The 24,351-nt window shown below is 38.0% G+C and overlaps 2 protein-coding genes across 2 annotated transcripts; both read right to left on the reverse strand.

Moving 5' to 3' along the window:
- Positions 1-640: 640 nt before the first annotated feature.
- On the reverse strand, positions 641-13,427 carry vps26a (VPS26, retromer complex component A). Its single transcript, XM_053621811.1, has 9 exons — positions 13,321-13,427; positions 8,242-8,391; positions 5,624-5,699; positions 5,104-5,260; positions 3,251-3,415; positions 2,161-2,267; positions 1,943-2,011; positions 1,501-1,643; positions 641-1,273 (listed from the first exon to the last, which is right to left on the reverse strand). Exons 1-9 carry the CDS (start codon positions 13,321-13,323, stop codon positions 1,160-1,162), a joined length of 984 nt encoding a protein of 327 aa, XP_053477786.1. The 5' UTR covers positions 13,324-13,427; the 3' UTR covers positions 641-1,159.
- Positions 13,428-17,602: 4,175 nt separating this feature from the next.
- Positions 17,603-21,138, reverse strand: srgn (serglycin). The gene is made up of 3 exons (XM_053621812.1): positions 21,002-21,138; positions 19,975-20,113; positions 17,603-18,229 (listed from the first exon to the last, which is right to left on the reverse strand). The coding sequence occupies exons 1-3, from the start codon at positions 21,069-21,071 to the stop codon at positions 17,992-17,994; spliced, it is 447 nt and encodes a 148-aa protein (XP_053477787.1). The 5' UTR covers positions 21,072-21,138; the 3' UTR covers positions 17,603-17,991.
- Positions 21,139-24,351: the final 3,213 nt, after the last annotated feature.

Genomic DNA, 24,351 nt, shown 5'->3' on the forward strand with positions numbered 1-24,351 from the left:
TGCCAATATCGTTCACATCATAACCCTAATGGTTTATATGCTGGTTAAATCAACATCCAAAGGAATGTATTTTCTCACCATCCTAGAGAAAACCTGCACATTAGCAAAAGAATGAAAATTTGAGGAACACTTTGTTATACCAGAACCTTGAACAGGTCATGCAACAAACATGACTCTTTTCATCATAAGATTATGGTCACTTGTACATTTAAACATATGGATGAAACAGCTGCAGGTGGTATTCAAAAAAAAGGGAAACCGTTAATACTCTAACATGAAAAACATTGCAGCCTGCATATAGGTCTGTTATGGGATCGAGTGATATCAACAAGTTGAGAAACAAAAATATTTAAAATGTGCCATTCTGTGTGGCTAACTCAGAACATAACCATCTAGACACCCATGGGCTGTACATTAAATCAGCTGCACACATAGTTCCATCCTAAAAGAAAACATAATTTTGAAAAGTTTTAAATCCAAAGCCTCGTGCAAAAAAGAAAATAAAATAATATTTTAATGCTATATATTTCTTTCTTTACTTTCCAAAAAGTTACAATAGGGAGAATTTATCTATTGCAGTAAAGGCCTAAGGATTAGATGCTAAATAAGATAATAGTGTTGTTGTTTTTTTTTTTTTTAACATATTAACGTGATTGCAAAAATTGGTATGGCACTGTGGCCTGGGTACACGCAGAACACATTTCATTTTCTGACTGTTGAACAATGACCCCACAGCCAACATTCACCTCTAATAACCAGATTCATTTCAACCAGCCAGCATGCAGTGATGTCCTCTCTAAAGTGAAGTCAAGTAAAATATATATTTATATACTTTTATATCCTGGATGGCATTGATCTATCTGCAGCTTCAAAAACTAGCAAGTGCTTTAAAAATCTTCTAGTGAAGGGTGCAAACCCCAAACTGTACTACAGGATTTACATAGTAGCTTCTGTTCCAGTGCTTTCTATAGTGTGGAAGAAGTCCTTAGATGCTAACAAACTGGTTGCTGTGGACGGCGGCGTGGACACAGCGAAGGCAGGCACAGACACAGCCAATCACCGCAAGCTGCGAGGAGCGGAGGTGGAGATGTTTGGTGGGATTTGCTCTCCTCTCCTGTGATTGGCCACTGTGGAAATGTGTCCATGGCTGGCTGCTTGCTCACATTTCAGGCTGTTCAGCAGAGAGGCTCGGTCGTGACTCCGGGGACTCGTAACGCTGGTGGAAGTTGCGTTTTCTGAGCTTCTCAGGGGCTTTTCGCCACAAAACAATCTCCTGATTTACACAATAAACAGGTAAGCATTATTTTCTAAAGTAGAGCGCTGCATTTACAGTCATGTGAACAAATAAGTACACCCCATGGAAATTGTTGGCTTTTTTTGTTGTTGACATATTTGGACAAGCAAACATTTGATCATCTTTGAAACATATGACTTAATACTACTAGATAATGAAAATGACTGGGAAAACCTTCAATTGGCATAACTACTGAGATGTTTCACCTGCTGTTTGAAGTATCTCCTGTCCTCTTCATCCACCAGCACCAGATTTAGGAAGTACCTCACAGAGAACTTCTTGTTTACATCTCTCATTGTAGCTGTGAGGTCATAGCCAGCCAGGAAGAGGCGTATGGGAATGGACTCACCTACCCGCCAAAACCACCCCCCCCCCCCCCCCGAAATCAACAGTTTATTGATCATAACATTAGGTAATAAATAAATAAATGAAAAATAAATAAATAAAAACCAATACTGAGCTCAGAAAATAACTACATAATGACTGTTAATGTCCAAATGCATAAGGTGCTACTTTTCCATCAATGCGATTATAATTCACAAGAAAGTAAATAACCATTATCTGCAAACACTTTTTTGTTTTAGAATCAATTGAAATAAATCTTTTCACAAACCAGTAATGTCTTTGATGTGTTCAAGTCAAGCTTACCCTTCACTGGTGCTCCATCCATAATCTCATATTTAGCCACAGTTTCTGTCTCTGTAGTTGTGCTCGGCCCTTTCAGAAAAATGTCACATGACTTATGGTTTTCATAATGCTGAATTATACAGTGAGAAAGAGACAGTGATAATATTCCAATACTGTCATCCCAAAAGACTGTAAAGTTCTTTTGTTTAAAAAAAAAAAAAATCTGCATCAGGTCTCACCAATGCCGGTCATTTCTTTCTTGATTAGCTGAAGCTCCATGTGTTGGATTTTAATCCGAACCAGTAGAAAGTAGATTTTACCCACAATTACATCTTTTAGGTGGTATCTGTTGGAAAGTATGAAGACTTCAGAATTGATCAAGAATACTGAAAAGGTTTTTTCACTTACATTAAGCTAGAGCTGCAACAACTAATCGATAAAATCGATAATAATCGATTATGAAAATCACTGTCAACGAATCTCAATATCAATTAGTTGGTCTGCATGAGGCACGCGGTGCGTTTACTCACTATGTTACTTCTGTTCCGAAAACACGCTTCGGAGAGTAAATACTAAAGTTGTGTCCCAAATGAAGTACTGTACACTTACACTATGCATTATGTACTCTACTGTCTAGTGTATGAATTTTAGAAAGGTAATATCGTCTTAAAAGGAACACTAGCGGGTTCTTTTACTAACCGAAAGTATAAGCCGCTTCCTAGTCGATGGGACATGACGTCATATGCACGTAATGTGACGCCGCTAACTTTAGCAGATACCTAGTCACCGACATTGACTTTCTTCAGTTTACTGTTTATGTCAGCGATACCTTTTATAAGAAAAAAGTAATGCATAAATACTATTATATAATATAAACCTATATATTAGTTTTTATATAAACTTGTATTTAAACATTTATGCATTATTTTTATGGATGCACAAAAAGCACAGAATTAAACTACAGTCCTAAATGAATAATATATATTCTGGTGTGTGTGTGTGTGTGTGTGTGTGTATTGGGTTCTTTTCAGTCTTATATAATTAGACAAACAGCTGAGTAAAGTTTTAGTCTGAAGTTTATATTTGTAACGCTCAGTTTGTGGATTTTATTTTAAATAAACGAAAAAAAAGGTACTGAAAGTTTGCAACCCCCCTCCCCCCTATACGGTTAATCGAAAAAATAATTGGCCAACTAATCAATTAGGAAAATAATCGTTAGTTGCAGCCCTACATTAAGCTTATTAAAGCAGTCAATGAACAGCTCATCAAACCATTACAACACATCCATAACGTTGATAAAGGTAATTGTTGATGTATACGGTAACTTACTTGGACTTGTTGTACTCAAACTCTATGTGTAGGCAGTCCTCAATGCCCACTTCCATCTTGATGGAATTGTTGACATCTGGGTAGGTAGCAAGCTGATGGACAATGAGGTCATACTCCTTGACCAAATCAGAAAGCCTCCTCACTATGGTTACTTTGAGGAAATACCTGTGTATAATATTTATTTTAAAAAATAAATAAATAAAAAATTAATTTCTCAGTATAATTTCTCCTTTTCTGATGAGCCAATATGCCAATATCAGCCACCCGTTTGCAGATCCCTCCCACTGTACAAGTGGGGGAAAATGTCCCTACAGTACATCAGTAGCTGTTTCCATCCAAGTTGCTTAATTTATCTTAATTGAAAAATTGGACTATCGCATAAAACATCTGCGAATAAATCACTGTTTCCTTCTCATGTGTTCAAGAGAACAAAATTGTCACTTCCGGGGAAACTGGCACAAAGTACCAATACAAATGGAAGCCTGCCTCCACCCCCCCAACCGCCCAATATAAAGAATGACTTGTGCTTCAGTGCGCTCTGAGGAAACACGATCACAAACCTCACGTTATCTTGCGATCGGAGGCGGATGCCTGATTTGGGAACGGAATCGTGTGAGACCGTTCTGGGAGGTAAATCATACCGAATGGTTTTGATGACAGACTTGCTCAGGCATTTCAGAATGACAAAAACAACATTTGAGATGCTGTGCAACAAGATTGGTCCTCTTTTCTGAGCCAATTATCCAGTCACATGATTAGCTGAGGCAAAGTCACAACATTTTTGATGCACATCGAGGAATTTATTCGGTAAATGTGTTTCAGTCGTAGTTTATGCGCAGGTCCTCTACTGAATAAAAATAATCCACCTCAATTGAGCGCATAAGTTTTTTTTATGCACAATTTGAAGATTTCACTTGCATCTCATGTTTCCATCCAGCATTTTTTTTTTAATTCGAGATCCCAAAACTTGCATAAAAATACATGGATGGAAACATAGCTAGTAAAAAGGGAAAAGGGTAAGAGACCTGAACAGACACAACCTCTGCTTGTCTGAACAGCTCAGTCACTGTATGTGTTCAAAAGAATAATAAAGACCTACCTCTTCACTTAAGTATGCACTTAAGTAAGCCTTAACTCTGCACATCCAAAATTACCCTAGACTTGTACTGTTCTTTTTTTAGCTGTACTAACTCTTGTATTAACTCCTCTTAGACGCTGACCTGTTTGCACAAACATGAGAGTCTGCTGACTACAAAGCACTTCTCGCTGTGGATAAGAGCATCTTTCAAATGATGTACATGTAAATGTTCACAAAACTAAGCATAAGACTAAGACACATGATTCAAACTTGTGGGATCGTCATTAGATAGTGACCCAATTCAATAAAAGTATAACACACTGAAAGAAAAATGAGAATGTTCCTCATAACCACAATACGTTTTTCAGTCAATGCTTTTGTGCTTTTTAGAAGTGCAAGATATTTGCAACAGACAAGTCTACTGCTCCCCTGTTTTCCCAAATTATGGGAAGGACCAAAAAAAATTACCTTTATAGCTTGTTATAACAGAAATACGACACTTTAATTTACCAAAACATGTTTGAATCATGGTGGGTTAGTGGTTAGCACATTTGCCTCACACCTCTGGGGTTGGGCGTTCGAATCCTGCCTCCGTTCTGTGTGCACACAGCCTGCATGTTCTCCCCGTGCTTTGGGGGTTTACTCTGGGTACTCTGGTTTCCTCCCCCAGTCCAAACACATGCGTTATAGGCCGATTGGCATTTCCAAATTGTCTGTAGTGTGTGAATGTGCATGTGATTGTGCCCTGCAATCGTGGCTTAAAAGTAAGACTAACCTCAGTCGCACATTAGCTCCAACGTAGGACTCGTATGGCTTCTCCACTTGCATGAACTCAAAGTCATAGCTGCGATTCTGGGTCAGCTCTCCTGGAAGAGCAAGCTCCTTCACCAGGTTCACAAACTCGTGTGTGTTGCTTTTATCACTGAACAGTTCTACATGACAAAACAGGAATAAAATACAAGGTATGATTTCATCGCAGTCACCAGTGCTGAAAGTTAATGCTGTTTGAAACATCATCACTACATCTCTTTTGGAACATGAACATTATTTAGAAACAAATAGTTCTAGAGCAATCAGACAGCAATTTCTGAACAGGCTGTTGTGTGCTACTTTTACACTGAAAGGGCAACACACACACTCTCTCTTTCTCTCCTCATGTGACAACCACATGCTTTCTTAAGCCTTCTGCAGTACAAGTTATGGCACAGACACATTCAGCAGTAGTGGAATAACTCATCATGTTTAACGTTAACCCACTCTAACTTCCATTAAAACCGAGTATTGACATGACTCACCAATCTGTCCGACAAACTCTATCCGAATCCCCTGATGTTCAAGTCGTTTACCAGTTTGTTTTACGTTGAGGTTTACCTTGTGGGGAAACAGAAATTATTGGGGTTTAAAAAAAAAAAAAAAAAAATTATATATATACACATATATATATATTTTTTTTTCAATAAATGATTAATTCATCAACAATTTCTTATGAAGACATGCTCCTTTTATATAACTCCATCATCTTTGAAATATTTAAAAGGAAAAAAAATGTTTACTCACTTTTAGTTTAATGAATACCAGTAAAACTAACAAAACTACAACATACAGCAAAACTCTCCTTTGAGATTTTTGAACATTTTTCTAACTCCCGTTAAGCAGAGGTGCAAACATTGCTACGAAGAAAATCCTAACAGACTTTTTTTACCAGATGATTTCCACGAAAAAACCTAGTGGATGTTGGTGGACAGAACAGCTCCATGCTAACAGCATAAATGATGAAACATGTTGGGGGATATTTAATTGCATTCTGTAAAAACATTTGGATTTATAAGCAACCAGCTAAGTGTATATAGCTTACACTTACATCTATTCATTTAGCAGATGCTTTTATCCAAAGCGACTTACAAATGAGGAAAAACAAGCAAAGCGATATATCAAGCAGAGAACAATACAAGTAGTGCTACCATACAAGATCCATTAATTGGAGTTCTAGAGAAGCAAAGTGCGCTGAGTAGAGGTGTAAGAGCCAGAGTAAGGGTGGGTTTTTTTTAGGGGTTGGTTACAAGTTCACGGAAGAGGTGGGTCTTCAGCTGTTTTTTAAAGCTTACTTTATACAACTGTAACAAAATGAACATAAATGCATGTCTGCTCTGCACATAATAAACTGTAGTCAAAGATATTTACTGGGGATTAACTGACCTTTATTGCTGACATAAAAGGAAAACAAACAAATAAATTGTTTTTTTCTGTCTAAATAAGAGCACAAAATACGTCATAACTACAATAATACAATTATGAACTACAGCCTACATATAGAAAGATTTTAATGGTTAAATGGTGACACATCACAAGTCCACCCACTAGGTAGACTACGTGAAGCGAGTGACTCGACTGGATCACATTGTTATTTCTGACTGATTTGTGCAAAGCTATTTTCCTTGCTGGCCATTACAAATCTGGTGATTACAGGCAGTACAGATACCATGTGATTTTGGAAAGAATGTAGGGGTAACATCAGGTCTGACTTCAGCTGAGAAAGCAGAAAAGTATATTTTTAAGGTGTCTCCCGTATTGACGTAGCGAGCGGCCAAAAATGCTAAATGCTTTCCCTAAACTTTAGATGTTGGCACATTTGACTTAAGGGAATATTCCAGCATTTTTAACCTAATATACCACATTTTATAAGGTATATGCAATAACCATGGGCAAGAATTTCAATGTTTTTTTGTACTGAGAGGGTAACTCACTTATAATGGAAGTCTAAGGGCAATTGTTGGGACATTTCATAAACATTTAAATGATTAGCAATTTAATGAATTCTTCAGCCAGAGATATTTGTCAATTAAGCTCGCTCTCGCTCTCTCTCTCTCTCTCTCTCTCTCTCACACACACATATATATAAAATATTAGACACAATGGTAAGAGTGTCTAAATTCTTCTCCATATACTTGTACATACATTACACATGCAGTAGACATAGATTAAGTTGGCGTATTCTTTTAATATGCAGTAATATAACAGGGTTTCCATGGGTTCTTAAAAAGTCTTAAAATCCTTAATGTGAAAATAAGGCCTTAATTAGCATTAAAATGTCTTAAATTCACGTTTCAAAGGTCTTAAAAATGCAACCGAACCGACACTGTAAAGAAGATTTAGATTGTATTTTGGCTGGTTGCTGTTTGAGATGATAAACCCGTGTGACTGTGTTACACTCAGAGTGTGTGCGGCTCATCAGTGTTTCAGAGCGGCTCGGTTCACAGAAAACGCCGCAACACACCAACTTCATCTCTGTCTATGCTGAGAGTTTGAGTCGCATATAACCTGCATTTAGACACGACAAGAGCCAGATTCACTTTGATTTTACGTTAGCGTAATCTCATACATTTTTGTGGGCAGAGGTTTACAGCATTTCACCTGATTGGTAATGAGAAGTAAATAATAATAAAAAAAGACATCTTTTTCTCTTCTCGCTGCCGTAATCCATCTCTCTATGTTTTTTTCCTCTTTCAGAAAATCATGGGAAGCAAATACTGGATTTTTTTTTTCTTTCACTATTCGAGCAAATGGTAATGCAAAAGGATATTTGCTACGGTCTCCCATATCCCTCTAAAGAAGTTTACCCTGCTATAGTTTACTTAAACCCAGAAATGGATGTATATGCATGAACACAATCCATTATAGCTGATGTATCGTGTAGCATGATTGAAGTGACCTGCAAGTTTTAAATTTTTTGGAAAAGTCTTGAATATGGTATTAAAAAAGTATTAAATTTGAAGTGTGATACCTGCAGATACCCTGTATACTACAAAGCCAACGCCACAGAATAATTAGCCTGTCAGATGTACACCCAGCACCAACCAGAGAAAAACACAACCTTTTTTTCCTCTTAGTAAAGAAATGAGAGGTAATGACTCACCTTTCCGGAAACTGACTCTCCATCATAAAATAAATAATGTTTCTCCACTTTCCCATCTTCTGTCTTCAGCTCTGCTGTTTTCCTGCTTTCAGCATCATTGAGTACGACATCAATCTCACACACAGGACCAAATAGACCACCGAGGAAACTCTTGGGGGGGATAAAACAATTATCGGTCATTAGTCTAAGCATAGCTGATAACACACACATTCAGAGAGAGCTTTAATTCACGGTTTATACAAATAGCCTTCTCAAAGACAAGATTCTAATTAACTCGATTATTCTGTCTTAAAGTAATGGTTTAACTAACTATAACTTCTGTTATACTATATGAACTATAAATAGATCTATCCATTTTCTGTATCGCTTATCCTACACAGGGTCACGGGGGAGCCTGGAGCCTATCCCAGGGAACTCAGGACACAAGGCGGGGGACACTATGGCCGGGGTGCCAACCCATCTCAGGGCACATTCACACACCCATTCACACACTAGGGATAATTTGGAAATGCCAATGCCAAACCTACAACACATGTCTTTGGACTGGGGGAGGAAACCAGAATACCAGAGGGAGACCCCTAAAGCAACATGCAAGCTCCATGCACACAGGATGACGGTGAGATTTGAACCTCCAAACCCAGAAGTGCGAGGCAAACATGCTAAGCACTAAGCCACCATGTGTGTGTGTGTGATATATATATATATATATATATATATATATATATACACACACACACACACACACACACACACACACAATTTGAGTGATGTGTTTTAAAGAGACCATGTAAAAACACCTTACTCAAATTGAATAATCCTAATAGGAATGTACCAACCCCTGAAAATGACTGAATGGTCATGGCTAGTACTGGTCTGAAATGATGGGTATCAGGTTGGAATTGACATATTTTCCTAATCTGATTTTCATAGTAATCCTCTTCTTGATGATGCACTCGGACAGTGGCTGGATCTTATCTTGAAGCCACTTGCCAACTCATATTTCACCTAACTGCACAACAATCATTAGTGAGTCACTCAGTCATACAGAGGATGTAAGGATAAGATCAGAATCAGGTATCGTCTGATACTCAGCATTTTTAAATCATTATTTCATCAAAAAATGGAAGATTGTTACAGAGTAACAATTTCGCAGTTTATTAAAATGCATTTCTGTCTATTACTGTCTTCCTGTTGATTTTTTTTAAAGCCTGATCAAGTTCCTTTCTCCAGTGGCGCTCATGGACTTGCCCTAAATCAGATTACAACAGCCTCAATTCCTCCATGCAGGAGAGACGACTGTACTGCAAGCCCTCTAAATGTGTACTCCACTACTACTGTAAATATGTTTCATCGCTACCCCTGCTGCCACTTCTAACATCTTCGTAACATTATCATACCTGATGGCTCTCAAACACAAAGAAGAGCATGGCATTGCTGACCTGGACTAATGAAACAACTATCCATTTTGGCGAAGCAGCAGTGCACAATGACACTTTAGTTAATTTTTTGTTTTATTTTTTGACTTAGCACCCTAACTTGCAGCCAATCTCTCTTTCAGATATTATGATAACGTGATAAGTGCTGACAATTTAAAAGATTTTATGGTTAGGACTTTCTGAAAACTAGCTTTCTAAGAAACAATAATTTCCTTTTGGTTTTTGTTACATTTAAAAAAAAAAAAAAAAAAAGATGTGCAAAGAGACTCTAGAACAAAGATTTCATATGATCTTTTTCCTTTAATGTTCTCCAGAAGCTTCTGTTTATATAATAGTTGATTACCGAGATGCTGTGAAACAGTGATATTTTTACACTGTGATCTTGCCACCAAAATTTTATGCCATAAGTTTTTTGCTTGATTTGGTGACTTTTAGACTCCTTTAGTGAATTTATTTATTTATTATTTATTTTTTTTAGCAGACATCAGTGACTGTCCTGCACTCGATACGGCTCTCCAGCTCAAATCGTAGCTGCTGGTTATACAAGGCAAAAGAGGTTTGGTCAACTCATCACCAGCGTGTAAAGGTTGACTGAGTTGTGCTTGTGTGATCACTCATCATTCTTGTTCCCAACGACCAATCACTAAGCACCATTGTTCCCAACGACCAATCACTAAGCTGGCTAGCCAGCTAGCAGACGAGCTATCAGTTGATTGTGGCTTCTTCAGGATCTATTTCCATTCGAGGAGCAAAAATAAACAAATGATTTGCCTATATCGTGTCCGAAATGTCAGTTACTCTACACTAATTTGCAATATCATGCAAGCAACAGTGCTGTTATACTGAATATCGGCATGGCTGTGATTATCTGCGGCCTCGTGCCTATGACCCGAATCACAGCCGTGCTGTTATTCAGTATAACAGCACGATTAACTGAAAATAATTATATTATTTTCTACTCTGATCAAAAAGATGGTATTCTATTTTATTCTCCTCTATTTGAAGTGTCTTCAGAAAATCTCCCCGCTTCATTTACCCTATAGTGATGGGTCGTTCATGAACGATCTGTTCATTTGGGACTAATCTTTTATATGATTCAGAGAGTGATTCGTTCATTTTGTGTTGGCCACGTATGCACAACATCCTTTTGTTCGTTTGTACAGGACATAGAAGTGATCGGTTTCCCTGCCGAGTCTTCTGGTCCGAGTCATTTGATCTTTTGTCACATGACAGCCTCGTAGGGTTTGTATAGGAAACAGAAATGATTAGTTCACCTCCTGAGTGTCTTCTCTGGTCTTTCGGTCACATATATTCTGTACTGGATACAGAAATTAGTTCATAATTCCCAACCTGCCTTACAAACAAGCGGGTAGTTAGGTTTTATTTTTACTCTTACAGTTACATGATGCATTTCTGGTCTAAAATTTGAGCTTTTTTTAGTTCTTACAATTTATACATTTGTGAATTTGTGTCATGATGGTTATTTTCCATAACATTGAATCTGGTTTAAAAAAAAGTTAGAGCTAAAGCTTTAAACTTTTCAAAATCCCAGCCTTATGCGGCTGTCACGTGACAAACGAATGAAAGACTCAGACCCGAAGACCCAGTTGAGTGGTGAATTAATCATTTCTGTTTCTTATCATTTGTCCTTGGCTGCATTATCATTTTTTCAACTTATTCGGAATATGATCAATGTTCGCGCACGTAGACGTGTTGATTTGGCTAGACAAATTTAATTCTGCTAAAATGAACAAAAATGCTTTGAATAAAGATTCATTCCTTTTACTGAATGAGATTAAAGTCAGTAAAATGATCCCGATCATCCCATCACTGACTACATTTACATGGACAGCAATTAACCTAATTATTTACCTTATTCAGAATAAGACAATATTGTGATTAAGGTGTTTACATGAGTCGCTTTTAGAATATTCCTTTCATGTTCCCGTTTTACATGTTACAGAATATAGATTGATTAATGGCACACGTCATTACGTCCACACGCCACGCTGTCCGACGTTCCCTCCAGAATTTCACGTATCAACACACAGCTCGTCTTCGTTATAGTACCGTATACAGTTTTCGGCGTTTTTCATTTTACGGAAGCTTCAACTGCAGTTAATTATTTGTCATATTATATACGTGCAAATGGACGACTGCTTGAAGCCACTGGCTGTGTCCGAATCTGCATACTTACCTACTATATAGTACATGTATTTCACCTACTATATAGTAGGCAAGTACGCGGTTTGGGACGCAGCCGTGCTCTCTTGTTTGCCGTCAAACGGTTGAGCACTGCCATGTGTGTACGTGTCCTGTCGCAAAATGCGGTGAAATCTCCCACACGCTGTTAATAGTGTGATTAAGGTGTTTACATGTTTGTAATACACTTCGATAATGCGACTAAAACAGCAATACGCCACACGTCTTAATTCGATTTGTGTTCACTTCGAGTATGACTTTAGTCAGATTAAGGTCATCAATAATCGCTGTTTACATGATAGTTTCTTAATCAGAGTATTGTCTTAATCGGATTAATATTGGAATACTGTTGTCCATGTAAACGTAGCGACGATACCCAAATCTGTAAATTCGATATGCAAATGACCATGGTGATCGACGAAAATGCAAATTAACCCGTGACGTCATCAGGGACTTCTATCGACTTTCCACGCGCGCTTCAGCTTGGCACCCCTGCCTATGGAAGTTGTTCAACTCTAATTGATCCTTGTCACATGACTGTTTAGCATTTTGACAGCTCAGAGTTATTATAAAGTTCAAATACATTATAATGGGATGTTACTAAAAGGAGGAATGCTTTTAGTAACATCCCATTATTGATTTACACGCATCATCTCAAGTCAACATACAGTGCAAGTTATTTAGGTTGAGACCCGACACCCGTCATGTGACAGCTAAGCTAGCTAACCACACACTGTAGCTCAGCGAACACAGGATTTCTGCCAGCTTTCCCTACATATCTTTACCCACGTTCACGCCACAAAGCAAAACTCTGTATTAGCTCACTCTTATCTCAGAGTCCAGCTAGCTAGTCCGATAACTCTGCTGCACTGCTTTGACTGCTTGTACCAGCTAGCAAGTTAGGTATGCTAAGCTGGTTTAATGTTGTTATCGCACATACTACAGCTGAATTATATTCGGACGTTTGACTAATGACTACTTGTATTTAAAACAGTTGTTTATTTTCTCTTTAAAGACACAATTAGATATACATTTCACATAATGAGCAGTTTGCGTACAATAACATTGGATAGCTCGCTAACGTTAAAGGCGGAGATCCACACCCATTCACGTCAACGGTACCGGCTGAATCCCAAATACCCGGCTAGTGAACACACAGAGCGCTCCGCCGCGCGCTTAAATCATGATGCCGAACCCTTTGTAGTGCACTAATAAAGGTAGTAGATGGATTTTTGGAGTTCAGCCAGTCTGCACTTCCTCGGATGGCCTTGTTTTGACCAGCTCAATGCTTAACGTTACTTTCTCGTCGCTAAACAGAATGCAGAGATTTTTTTTTCTCCTGCTGACTGAATCACTACACCTTTAAATAAGACACCTGTAATGTTATATGTGTATAAATACAGCCATGTTCCCTAGCACACGTTAAAAAACAAACCCTTACCATTTCAGCAGGTCAGCTCTATCTTCTTCCAGACCCAGAGAGCTCGGTGCTTGGACCAACACTAGCGCGCCCGTGTGTGAACCTGGGAACACTGGGAAAGCACACCGGGAGATGTTTCAAAACAAAAGTCTGCCTTTGTATCGTGGATTTCAGCTGCACTATCTCTATTATATTATATACAAAAAAACAAAACTGTTAGTTTTGCCTCTAACCACAAATACATTTTTTAAAACTAATTTCTTGCATTTTAAAACTCCACCTTTAAAAAAAAAAATTGTGCATATTTTGATTTCAGTCTTCAAGCTACCTTGGAAAAGTGAAACTATCTGGGAACTCTGGGAGCCTGAACAAATAGGTTTGAATTAAAAAGGAGAGCAGAGACTGTATTTACACCGGGAACAGTAATGAGGAAAAACTCAGCTCTACATGGATAAAGCAATATTTTCTTAACAATATGATGAAAACACTAAGAATTACTAGTAACTTTTCTATCTCTGGGCGCTTGGGGTCTGGGGGTTCAATCCTCACCGGTGTCCTGTGTGTGCGGAGTTTGGATGTTCTCCCCGTGCTGCGGGGGTTTCCTCTGGGTACTCCGGTTTCCTCCCCCAGTCCAAGGACATGCATGGTAGGCTGATTGGCATGTCCAAAAGTGTCCGTAGTGTCCATCCATCCACCCATCTTCTATACCGCTTATCCTCTGCAGGCACAAGGCGGGGTGCACCAATCCATCACAGGGCACACTCACACACATGCTGATCAGCCTATCGTGCATGTCTTTGGACTGGGGGAGGAAACCGGAGTACCTGGAGAAAACCCCTGCAGCACGGGGAGAACATGCACACTCTGCACACACAGAGCCACGGTGAGAATCGAACCCCCAACCCTGGAGGTGTGAGGCAAACATGCTAACCACTAAGCCACCGTGCACCCTCTGTCCATTGTGTATGAATGTGTATGTGACTATGCCCTGCGATGGGTTGGCGCCCCGTACAGGGTGTATCCCGCCTTGTGCCCAGTGCTCCATAGGATAGGCTCCAGGTTCCCTGTGACCCTGAAGGATAAGCGGTATAGACGATGGATGGATGGATGGATTTCTATCTCTATCTAGCTTGGGATATAAAATGCTTATTAAAAATTGTGACAACTGAATCACTAGCTACACAGTATCAAGTGCACAGAATATGTCACCATAACATCCACCCATTCATTTTCCATAGCACTTATTTACACAGGGTCACAGGGAGCCTGGAGCACATCCCAGGGAACTTGGAGCACAAGGCAGGGGGAACAATCACACAACCTTTCACACGCTACGGACAATTTGGAAATGCCAGTCAGCCTACAACACATGTCTTTGGACTGGGCGAGGAAACTGCGGAAGCACAGGGAGAACATGCAAACTCCACACACACACACAAACACACACACACAGGGTGGAGGTGGGATTCGGAGGTGTGAGGTGTGTGTGCTAACCACTAATCCACTATGCGCCTACCCTCGCAACATTCCTATTACAATGACACCTGTATTTTACTGTGCACACACAAATTGTGCATTTTATTTGATGTGTTCTTTAAATGAAGCCTAAATTCTGTAAAGAAATGGGCATCCAGCAATGCAACTCATTGAGGTAATAAACTATTAAGCTAGGGGGGTTTTTTTTCACTTGAACACCACACACTGTTCGTCATCTTTAACACCTAAACACTGTTACCAAACACTCTTCATTTTTAACACTTGAACACTGTTGTAGAACTACTGGTTTGTTTGTTTGTTTCCAAAGTTGCCCTTAAGTTTTACGTGAAATCCTTCATGTCAGTCTTCATGGAACACAATGGCATAAAATCACAGTCTTACATTCAGTAAAGCCGTGGACGTCCACGTCTCGGTTGGTCAACAGCATGTCTGTTTGGCAACAGTGTCATGTGTGATGTGCTTGCCATATTTCCTGTTAAAGTCCATCGCATCCTTGCGACAGTTTCCTGATCCAGCCGTAAGAATGAGTTCAATATGTTCTTCTATTGTCAAAGGTGTTCTTAAAGACTATCACAGTGCCGTGAAAAAGTATTTGCCCATCCTGATTTCTTCTGTTTTTGTGTTTATCTCATACTAAATTGTTAAAAAAAAATTCAAACAAAATCTAAGATAAACCAACCTGAGTAAATACAAAATACAGTTTTTAAATGATGATGTTATTTATTGAAGCACAAAAGTTATCCAATATCAACTGAGCCTGTGTGAAAATATATTTGCCCCTGTAGTTACTAATTCCCCAATTCTATGTAACTGCATTAATAATGGGGTTCAGCTGGACTAGACACAACCAGGCCTGATTACTGCAAACCCTGTTCAATCAAATCAACACTTAAATAGAACTTTTTCAACAGCGTGACGTTGGTTAAAGGGTCTTATCCAGTAACACACTATGCCAAAGTCGAAAGAAATTCCAGAAATGATGAGGAAGAAGGTTACTGAAATACAGTTTGGGAAGGGTTACAAAAACTCAGCACTGTAGTGAACCTTCCCAGAAGTGGCCGACCTTCCAAAATTCCTCCAAGAGCACAGCAACTACTCATCCAGGAAGTCACAAAAGAGCTATGGACAACATCAAAGGGCCTACAGGCCTCTCTTGCAGCAATAAAGCATGAATTCTGCTCTCTACCAGAAAATCTTAAAGGAGAATGTCCGGTGTTCAGTCTGTAAATTCAGATGCAACTGGATTATGCAGCAAGACAATGATCCAAATCATAGGAGTAAGTCGACCTCTGAATGGTTAAAAAATCTACATTAAAGTTTTATAAAATATTTTTATATTAAAATTTTATTATATATATATATATATATAAAAGTGCATTTGCTCAGGTTGCCTTTGTTTCATGTTGTATTTCATTTGAAGATCTAAAACTATTTAGTATGAGATATACACAAAAACAGAATAAAATCAGGACGGGGCAAATGCTTTTTCACAGCACTGTATTGGAAGACATTTGGCTAAAAAGTGTTAATTTCCCCTATGTATGGAGACTTTTGGGACACCCTGTAGCTGTCAGTTCATGTGTTAGTTTGTAAAACATTTGTATGTCTCAGTTTTTCCCCACAGGACTGATGTTGGTAATGACACTGAGGTATTAAAAAAATACCAGCAACATTGCTGCACTCAATATACTCGTATCAGCACCACACACACTAGCATGTCATCCCTACTGTTGTGCTCTTCATGATGATCCATTTCCATTGATGAACAAACAGGGTAAAGGCGGATAAATTGTCACAGCACCGGATCAGCTATAGTCAGAAATGATAAGTTCATTTAATGTAATGTAATGTAAAGTATTGAAGGTAGGTATAAGTAAACATTTTGTGTATTTTGTGTACAATATATTATGTCTACTGACATTTAGTCATGAACCAACAGTGAACAACACTGTCCATTCATCACACCAGAGGACATATCTGTTTTAATTTGTTTCTCTCTTCTGTAAAACAGGCTGTGCACTAAAACTCTAAAACCAACACAATTTTCTCTGTGTCAAAAAACAGGTCATGTGAAATTACTGTCAGAGGAAGCTTGCTAGTGATACTCGGCACAAAAGTGTGATAACACCACTCTTACAAAAAACAAAACAGGAAGTCTAAGAAAACATCAGTTAGTGTTGTCTGTCATTTAAACAGAGAAGTTGTCTTAAGGTTGGCTTTTTCTTCTCCATCAGCACAAAAGAGGGGATCCGACAAATGGAAATATGATGACGGGAAATGATTTGAACTGTTGAGAACTACTGAGAATGGGTTACTGATATAGAAAATGATAAATGCATTGCAAAGTGAATGCTTTATTCCACGGTGCAACCCACTCCTCACTTAGCTAGAAGAGAAGCAAAGTGCACACTGTTGCATTATTCATGAGAACAACATTCGAGTCGCTCAGTGATCTATACTGAAAAATTAACAGGACTCACTAATGTACAAATTTATGTGACAAAGTACCAATAAGGAAAAGAGACGGCCCTTTCCTTGGACTTTTTAATTGAAAATTAAAATGCAGTGGAATAAAACCCTCATGAGTTTGATATGAATGAAAAACTAATGAATTTCATGCACCTGCTACTGATTACAAGTGAATAATAATAATAATAATAATAATAATAATAATAATGCAGTACAAATATATCAACAGATTATTAGGAAAAAAGCTTAGAGCAATTGCACAAGATTGTGTTCCATTAAACCTCAAGGACAAACAGCATTTATAAAGAAAAAACAAACAAACAAACAAACAAACAAAGGCAGAAAATAGTAAAAACCTTTATATTTAAGAAAGTGACATTCCAGTTTAACTCTGATACAACATAAATATGTTATATGATGGTGAAGCATATAAAAATTCTCATACTATATATTATTTTAAATGATTAAATAGTATTTTAATACTCTCAAATTATCAGAAATAATATCTTCAGGGGCATAAAGGAATTGGATCATTTGAACTCACACTTCCTGACTCAGCATGCAGCACATACCATAAAGTAGTCCAATACAAATGAACATGTGCTCATATCAAAGATTGAGGAAATAGAAAAAATACAACATTTTAGGGGCTTTAGGGCTTCTTATCCTGAGAGTTTTTGCAAGATTTAATTGATATTAGAGGATCTGAGACTGGCAGATTTCAGCTCATTCGATTATATTATCCTTACGCAGATCCTCAACAGGCAGCTTGGGTTTACCAGGCTCAGTAGCTATATCGTTGTATTTTTCAAACTCAACGCTGCTCCCTTCCTCCTCATTTTGGATCGGCTCTTCTGGACCACTTTGACGCTCCTTCCGGCTTAATTTGAAGGGGAGGAAGTCACCAGAGCCGTCTCCAGAATCCTCTCTCTCATAGCTCTCTTCACTGCTCTCGACAAGATTGCTGCATAAAAAAATAGAAACAGAAGCAGAGAGTCAGGCTCAGCCAACATCCTGTTGGTCTTCCGGTCTCTCTATCTTTTTTCCCCCCAAGAAGCCAGGAATGTTCCTTGACCAGTCCTCCATTTTGTGTGCTTTGTTCAAAACAACAAAGCCCTTAAAGACTGTAATAATGGCTGTGCAGAAGAAAAAATTACTATCATTTATTTAATTACATTCTTTCGATAAAAATGAAGTTCATTAAATGTTTTTTTGTGTAACAGAGTAAATATGTATTGCACAAACCAGGCCAGAGAAATAATATTTGATGAATATTTGATGTCAGTGATGCAGGGACACGGGTGGGGGTTTTTTTACGTTGTGGGTGTTGGGATATCATGCAGCCTACAGATTATGTGCGATCTATCACAACACAACCTAGTGATATGAAACGAATATAAATAAAACATCAAATACAAATACTCTCTCTCCAAGATACACACTCTAAATACTCTGTTTTAAAGTGTATTTGTTTATCTACATATTATTATTTTAGCAGTTGTAGTTAAAAGAGTCCTGAAAGTCAGTACTGTGTCCTGTGTCCTTGCAGTGATGCGTTTAATTCTTCTCCACACGGTAATGAATGGTGACATATTCAGCCTCTGTTATTCGTAAAGGTCAGTATCGTGTTCCTGATTGTTGGTAGTATAGTTACAAAATGTTTTAAAAGTGGAATTAACTGTAATCATAAAATGTAATCAATCTTGCCAGAGTATTCATATTTACTTGTTTATTATAAGCTAGATCGCATGAATCAACCACAAAGATTTGTATCTGTATCACGTCCTCGAGCAAACCTCAGTGCCTTTTATGGAAGAACAACTTAACAGTCATTTTTTTCAACAGCTAAAATAACATCTCAATCTAAATGTTTGGTACGTAGAACTGTCTGATGTGCAAAGGACTTTACTATTTGCAATGGCCATATATACATTTATTCGTTATGTCTTTCTTTCTTACAGAAACACAAATGTAAGAATTTCAAATACATGTCACAGCTGAATAAACAGCCAAATGTTCAGTGTTGATGCAGATGAAAAAACAAAACAACAACAGTAAAACTTTTGATAGCCATATTGACAATCTGCATTAAGGAGTAAGGAGAAAAGTCTGGTGAAACAAATGATCCTTTCATAGTCATCATTAGCAAACACTGTTGTTGAGTGTTAAGTGGAAATCGCTCTGGAGGAAGTTGCCTAATGGGCTAGGTTTGTCTTCCTGCCTTTACCGTGTCCATTCTTTAACCATTTCCAAACCACAAATGCTTGGCGTCTAAGTGCTAATGTAATATATCGATACTATCCAGTACAAAAGTACAATTTCTTGCAATTGAAAAGCTCCAAAGCCTCACTTCTTCTTTTATGCCACAGTTTCTTTTCGTCAATGACAGGAAACCTGTGGCCCCCACACAGATCAAAATGTTCTCACTTAAGCCACATGATGAACATAAGTGCATGTTCTGCAAACTTGTGTACGTGACCTGGCTCCCTGGCAACAATCGTCTTAGGAAAATGTGATGGGTCATTATATGCTTTATACAGGAAACTATTGGTTGTTTAATCTCAGGGAAAAATCTCTTCTTCTTTTTTTTGATGTGAAAATATGATGCAACTTCCTATAATCACAAGATCTTGTCAGTATGTGATGCAACAGCCCATGGACTATTTATTTCCAGGAAAAAACACCAACATTAAGAAAGTAATTACTCACATGTCCTGTACGGCTCTAACGGGAAGTCGTTGATGTGATCCAGGCAGATTGCTCCGTAGGCCTTTATGTTGGACACAGTTCGCATCTTTGCTGTCTGGTTTGCACTTCAAGTGCACGTACCTGCCTTTTATTGAGGCTCCTAAAAACAAACAAAAACAAACAAAATAATAACAATAATAACAATAATGTCCAACAACCCAACCTCCCCCCCCTGGCCATTATTATGATACCAAAAGCAATCTTTGTCTACAACGTTTAATTTTCATCACAAAATTGAAAATCTATTTTTTTTTCCTCCTTCACTTCGGTGTCATGTGATCTAATGTGAACAAATATAAATCTTTGTATGGTAGCTATATTCACAATTTGTGTTATGACGAATAAAATGAAATATTAGAGTTTTATAATTCTTGAACACATTAAATAGGCAAGCCAATACTTTGACGAAATCATGGGGGAGTGAGAGGAAAGTGAAGAAGAAAAAACACTGCTTAACTCATCCTTATGATGTTACATGTAAACAAAAACACTCCTCTTATCCAATGTAATACTCCAGGACCATATCATTTCGGTATTATTGATAGTATAGATACATTTGTGTCAAATAGTTATACTAGTCATCGAAGTGAAATGATGTTATTGACTTCCTTTGTGACAGAAAGACGCAATAACGCTGTTATTATGAAGGTGTATATAATTTTGTAAAAAATCAGCTGAACTTAGTAGTTAAGCATGTTTTTAATTCCGTTACAGTTTAACACTAAAAACACGCCGAGGTTTTAGTCTTGGTGTATCCGTGCCTCAAACATGGACTTTCAATTTCTCACAAACTTACAGCCCAAAACCCAAACCACTCAGTTTTAAAAAATATATATATTTTACAAAGTATTAGGAAGCAGTTATCGTGTGTTTGTGTGTGTATACGCTACAACATAACTTAATGACTTAATTTACACTAATAAGATAAGAATAAAAAAACAACAACAAATAAACCAAACGATACAGAAAAAAAGGATAAAACACTTACCGAGTACATTATCCGATAACAGGTATACGAGGATGAGTGTTAATAAAGTCAAGCTGTGGTAGAACCGCATCGTGACGAGTTTTCCTTCTTCTGAGATGCAGAACACAATGAAAGCGCGTGAAGCTGTGCAGGCGAGCGCGTGCACTTGCTTTTATACTGACAGGAAGCCCCGCCTACGTGTGCGTCATCACCCGACCAAGTCTGTACTTAGCATACTGATGTGTGAATAGGACTTCTGATACACATTCACTGGCCCTTTTATGAGGTAAACTAACTGTATATACTATATGGCCAAATTTCTGTGGACACCTGAACATCACCCCCATGTGTGGGTCTTCTCTAAACAGTTGGCACAAAGTTGGAAGCACGTTGTAGCTACAGAATGTCTTTTTCCATTCACTGGAACTAAGAGGCCCAAACATGTTCCAGCATGACAATGCCCTGTGCACAAAGCGAGCTCCATGAAGACATGGTTGCCAAGGTTGGTGTGGAAGAACTCGACTGGCCTGCACAGAGCCCTGACCTCAACAATACTGAACAGGTTTGGGATGAACACTGAATGCATGCCAGGCATCCTCACCCAATATCAGTGCCTGACCTCACTAATGCCCTTGTGGCTGAATGAGCAAATCCCCACAGGCACTCTCCAAAATCTAGTGTAAGACTTCCCAGACGAGTGGCGGTTATTATAACAGCAAGGGGGGAATAAATTTGGCATGGGATGTTCATCAAGCACATATGAGTGTGATGGTCAGGTGTCTACAAAACTTTGGCTATATAGTGCCATAAGCACTTTATAGATTTACAGTTACTGACTATAACCCAGCACTATAATTTTTTAAAGTCTAGTGCTGGGTTTGGACATCACAGGATCACGGCTGATCAGTTACTTAGGTGCTACACCATTAGCAGGGCTGTAGCTAGGGAGTTCTGGGCCTCCTGAAAAATGATTGATTTCACTGCCCTCCAACCATATCATATATGTTAATATATAGTCATGGAGCCCCACATCTACATATTATTTTAAAAGTGGTATATCATATCACATTGACAGCCTTTTTACTTGTAACAGAACATGGTAATGTTGTAAACACTTTTATTTCAAAAGTTAAATGTTTATATGAATATTATATCAAAACAATGGCATTAAGCGGTTAATAACTTCTTATGAAACACTGTTTAAAGTGCTTCATCAATTATTTAAAACAAACTAATAAAAGAACAACATTATTTTGTTAATCAAATAAAACAAATAAAAATGTACCAGCAATATAATAAAAAGTCTTTCCAATCAGACCGATGTCTAAGAGCTGAAGTAAACATTTGGAAATGGAAAAGAATGCAGTCAAATAAAACCACTTATATTACTCATTGTCTTCATTTTTGATGAAGATAATATGCTACTGCATCATATATTATTAAATAAAGCTAATAAATGTATCCATCCAAGAGAAGTGAGTTGTATTCGCATTTTCTTGACAGTATTGTTATCTTAAACACATCACATCAGTAGCTGGCAGGTCTGATAATCCTTGCTACAGACATATCCATTTTTCCACGTGTTATACAAAACAAATATATTTACATAATAGCACAAAAAGATAGGGACTTTGACCGTGTAATCGTTTGGTCAACGCGTGCCAGTAGAGTACTGTGACAGTAATGGCAGTGGCCCGCGGGCGGCAGCTCTTATTAGGTGTCCTATTCCCGTGAAAATCCCCCCCCCCCCCAATATTTTCAATCAATCAGTCTCCAGTTCTTCCAGTTTACTTCAACTTTACTTCAATTTCTCAGAGCAGCCTCAACTCTGATCTGATTGGTGATGTTCACTAGCTGACTTACAATTTTATTTGGTCCCTCTGCTGTTTCTCACTGACTGAGCTGAAATAATTAACAACCATCAGAATAATTAATAACCATTATTAGGTAGGGGAGAGGAAATATTTCCATGGTGTCTTTAAAAGTCTGAGTTTACGTTTTTATCCTGAGTTTGGCTTTTATTTTTTTTAAACTTCTTTCATCGTTAATCTGGTATCACTTTGGTTAATGGTTTCCTACATTACCCACAATGCTGTTTCCTGCTAATAATGGTGCCAGTGGCATTTATTGCTTGCTCCATATCTACCTAAAGAGAGTGATGCAGTAGTGTTTTCTTCCATTAGTCTGTCCATCTCTTTCACCTCCTCAACTGTACACTCTACTCAAACAGATCAGATTCCAAAGCTTCAAAAATAGATAGATAGATAGATAGATAGATAGATAGATAGATAAATATATAGATATTTGAATGGATGATGGATGGATGGATAAATGGATGGATGCATTTACTTTATTGATCCCTGAGGAAAAATCAGTGGAACTTTCATGCTAATAGTGCAGTCAACATCATCATGCTTGTTATCCCATAGATCACTGACTAGCTGAGCCGAGTTTCTGCTGTAATTCTGTGTAACATCTGAGTACAGCTTTTAGGAGCAAACAGTCAAACATGACTGTTATAACTTAAGTTTAAGATCACTGTAATTTTTTCTCCTATCAAATGCCATTGTAACTGTGCTTGTAATGTTCCTGTGTCATGCCATTTAATTGTGTTTTAGTGTGAAGGTTTCCTAGAAGCCTGTATGAGTTCAATAGATGTAACACTGTGATTTGAGGAGAGAGTTGGGGTGGTAAGGCTTATTTCAAAGGTATAAGCTTTGACCTTGTGCCACCCATATGAACATTATACACCCTCAGGTGTATCTGATAAAAAGACATTTGTACACTCTAACCCTAGGGACAGTAGGTGCACCCAATAACATACAGTGCTGTGAAAAAGTATTTTCCCTATCCTGATATCTTCTGTTTTTGCGTATCTCTCATACTAAATAATTTTAAATCTTCAAGCGAAATAAAACATAAAACAAAGGCAAGCTGAGTAAACACACAATACAGTTTTTATTTATTTCTTGAAGCAACACCTTATTTATTTATTTATTAATTTATTGATCCAAGACCTATCACCAATGTGAGGAACTAATTGCCCCCTTAAACTTAAAATCTGTTTGTGGCACCTTTAGCAGCAATAACTGCAACCAAACACTTCTGATAACTGGAGATCAGTCTTTCACTAACTTCTACGACTAGGACTTAGTCTTGTGCTTTGGATCATTGTCTTGCTGCATAATCCAGTTGCACTTAAGTTTCAATTTATGGACTGAAGATCAGACATTCTCCTTTAGGATTTTCTGGTAGAGAGCAGAATTCATGTTTCCCTTAATTTTTACAAGTTGCCCAGACCCTGAAGCAGCAAAGCATCCCCACACCATCACACTTCCACCACCATGCTTGAAGTGTTTAAGTGTTATTAT

This window comes from Ictalurus furcatus, chromosome 3 (assembly GCF_023375685.1).
Source record: "Ictalurus furcatus strain D&B chromosome 3, Billie_1.0, whole genome shotgun sequence".
NCBI lineage: Eukaryota > Metazoa > Chordata > Actinopteri > Siluriformes > Ictaluridae > Ictalurus > Ictalurus furcatus.